The sequence below is a fragment of the Diplodia seriata genome (genome assembly GCF_021436955.1).
Source record: "Diplodia seriata strain FDS-637 chromosome Unknown scaffold_1, whole genome shotgun sequence".
NCBI classification, from domain to species: domain Eukaryota; kingdom Fungi; phylum Ascomycota; class Dothideomycetes; order Botryosphaeriales; family Botryosphaeriaceae; genus Diplodia; species Diplodia seriata.
In genome coordinates, this window is record NW_027117308.1 from 2,305,031 (window position 1) to 2,307,304 (window position 2,274).

The window sequence follows — 2,274 nt, forward strand, 5'->3', positions numbered from 1 at the left end:
ATGAGGTTCCTCTCGCGCTGCTCCGTCATCATCGCCCTTGCCGTCACCCTCATCCTCTACCTGGGCTGGGTCATTCCCTCGACGCGTCAATACACCCAGTTCCAGAAGTCGTGGTCTGGCTCGGTGCGCAGGATCGTCACCTTCGGCGACTCCTGGTCCGACACAGGCCGCTATATCCTCAACGGTCCACCGCCCGGCTATGAGCCCATTAGACATCCTGCCAGCGGTTTTGTCTGGCCCGAGGCCCTCTGTCAAGAGGTGAGTCGTCCGACCAGGCCCCAGCGAGAAACGTGACCTTGTCGTGAGATCAACCTGCTGACTCGCATCAGATTCTTTGCGACTCGATAGACAATTACGCCCGCTCGCTGCCGCCGCAGGTCACCCAGTACTACACTGACACGGTTGGCGCCGTTCTTGACAATGCCGTCTTCCAGAACGCCACCTCGTCGCACAACTTCACCGACTTTGCTCTCCGCGATCTCCAGCAGCAGGTTCGCGACTTCGTCAAGATGGAGGGCTTCAAGCGCATGTGGCCCATCCAGCCGCCCAAGGAATGGACCTTGTTCACCATCTGGTTTGGTGTCAACGACATCTTCCACTACTCGAAGATTGAGCGCGCCCGGGCCCTTTACGCCATCGACCAGAGCATCGACCATCTTTTCCGTCAACTGAACATCATTCACTCGTGGATGCAATCCCCCGTCCTTGTCGTCCTTCCTAAGGTCGTGAACGTCACCCACCTGCCGCGTTTCGAGATTGAGACCCGTGCCGATGTTGACACCACCCGTCACCGCACGGCTCTGGAGCTGGCCAACTACTGGAACGAGAAGCTCGAGATCCATGCCAAGAACTGGATGGGTGGCCACGTCTTCCTGCTCGACGCCGACAAGTTCATGGAGAGCCAAGTCGTCACCAAGAAGTTTTCCAACCCCCCGAGCGTGCGCAAGCGGACTCCTGAGTTCGGCGACATCTCCACCCCGTGCCGGACTCTCGTCTACCCGCAGTCGCAAGACGAGGATTCTGTCCAAGAACTTGGTGTGCAGGAGCAGGTTTGCGAGGAGCCGCGCAACCACCTTTTCTGGTGAGTAAACGATTGCAGGTCGGAAAGCTGTTCTAACGGGACAACAGGGACGATTACCACCTTTCTGGCAAGGCTCACGAAATCCTTGGCCAGGCTGCGGGCAAACTCGTCAAGATGCGCTCCACCGCCAACCACTACGTCGCCCAGCAGGTGTCGGAGGCCGTTCGCGATTCCATCCCGCCGTGGCTGAAGGACCGCCTCGAGGAGTTCCACGCGAAAAACAGCAGCCAATAAGCCGTCCCGCGTTAATTTTGCCAGCCGCGACGGCCCCTGCACCGTTTGAGAAGCGCCGCGTCGTGCTTCTGCACGAAATCACGACAGTTTGATACGCCACACGCAATAACTAACACGAAGGATGTTCGTGGACTCATTCCCTTTCTCTTTACAATACCGAATTTAAATGATGGAATATGGCAAGGCACCGGAACCCGGTTGCCATGGTGGCTATTTTTACCTTTGGACCGCCGAACGTGGAACTTTGGCATATGTCAGCCCGCCTACACGTCTAGCCTTGGAGTTATCCAATCCCGGAGTAACACGGATTACACATTTATACGGTTCCTGGCCACTTATCGCCGCCCAAGGGATCTCCAGCGCGACAAGGCCCCGACGATTGACAGGGGGTGCATACCAAGTATTCCCCAGTCACATCGCGGGCCAACAATGTCGGCGCCAGAGCCGAGCCGGCTTGGACAGATGACACGCTCTTCCAACCCCATCAAAATTCCCCGAATAATCCATTTACCGCTCGGCCAATCCACAGAGATACCCAGGATACGACGAGGTCGTTCCCACGTTTTATAGCTTCTTGTTTCGCCGCCGGCAGGGGCGGCCTTTGTACAGTTGTTTTTTCAGAGATTCCTGCGCGTGTTCGGACCTTCGCAACAAGGCGTGCCTGACCAACGTTTTCTTTCATTAGGGTCATCCGCATATTTGCGTTTCAGCGTTGCATCGGTGCGTCATAGAGAGGTCCCCAGTGAATATAGGGACTGCTTGTTTTGATACAAACTTCATTGGACAGAGGCACCCATAGGTGCGGCTTAGGGTAAACTTTTTTCTTTCCGCTTCTCCACTTTACATCGCAATTCACGTGTCATGGCAGAAAGGAGGGTACTTGATTTGGGGCTTCGTGTTGGGGAACACCATGTTGCTTTGGGTTGTCTTTCCTCGCTGTCCCTACTTGCACTGTTATT

The 2,274-nt window shown here is 55.8% G+C and overlaps 1 protein-coding gene across 1 annotated transcript; it reads left to right on the forward strand.

Annotated features, from left to right (window-relative positions):
* Nucleotides 1-1,315, forward strand: SLS55_000683 (uncharacterized protein; the record flags this gene model as incomplete). Its single annotated transcript, XM_066772193.1, has 3 exons — nt 1-258; nt 330-1,081; nt 1,129-1,315. The coding sequence occupies 3 exons, from the start codon at nt 1-3 to the stop codon at nt 1,313-1,315; spliced, it is 1,197 nt and encodes a 398-aa protein (XP_066637472.1).
* Nucleotides 1,316-2,274: the final 959 nt, after the last annotated feature.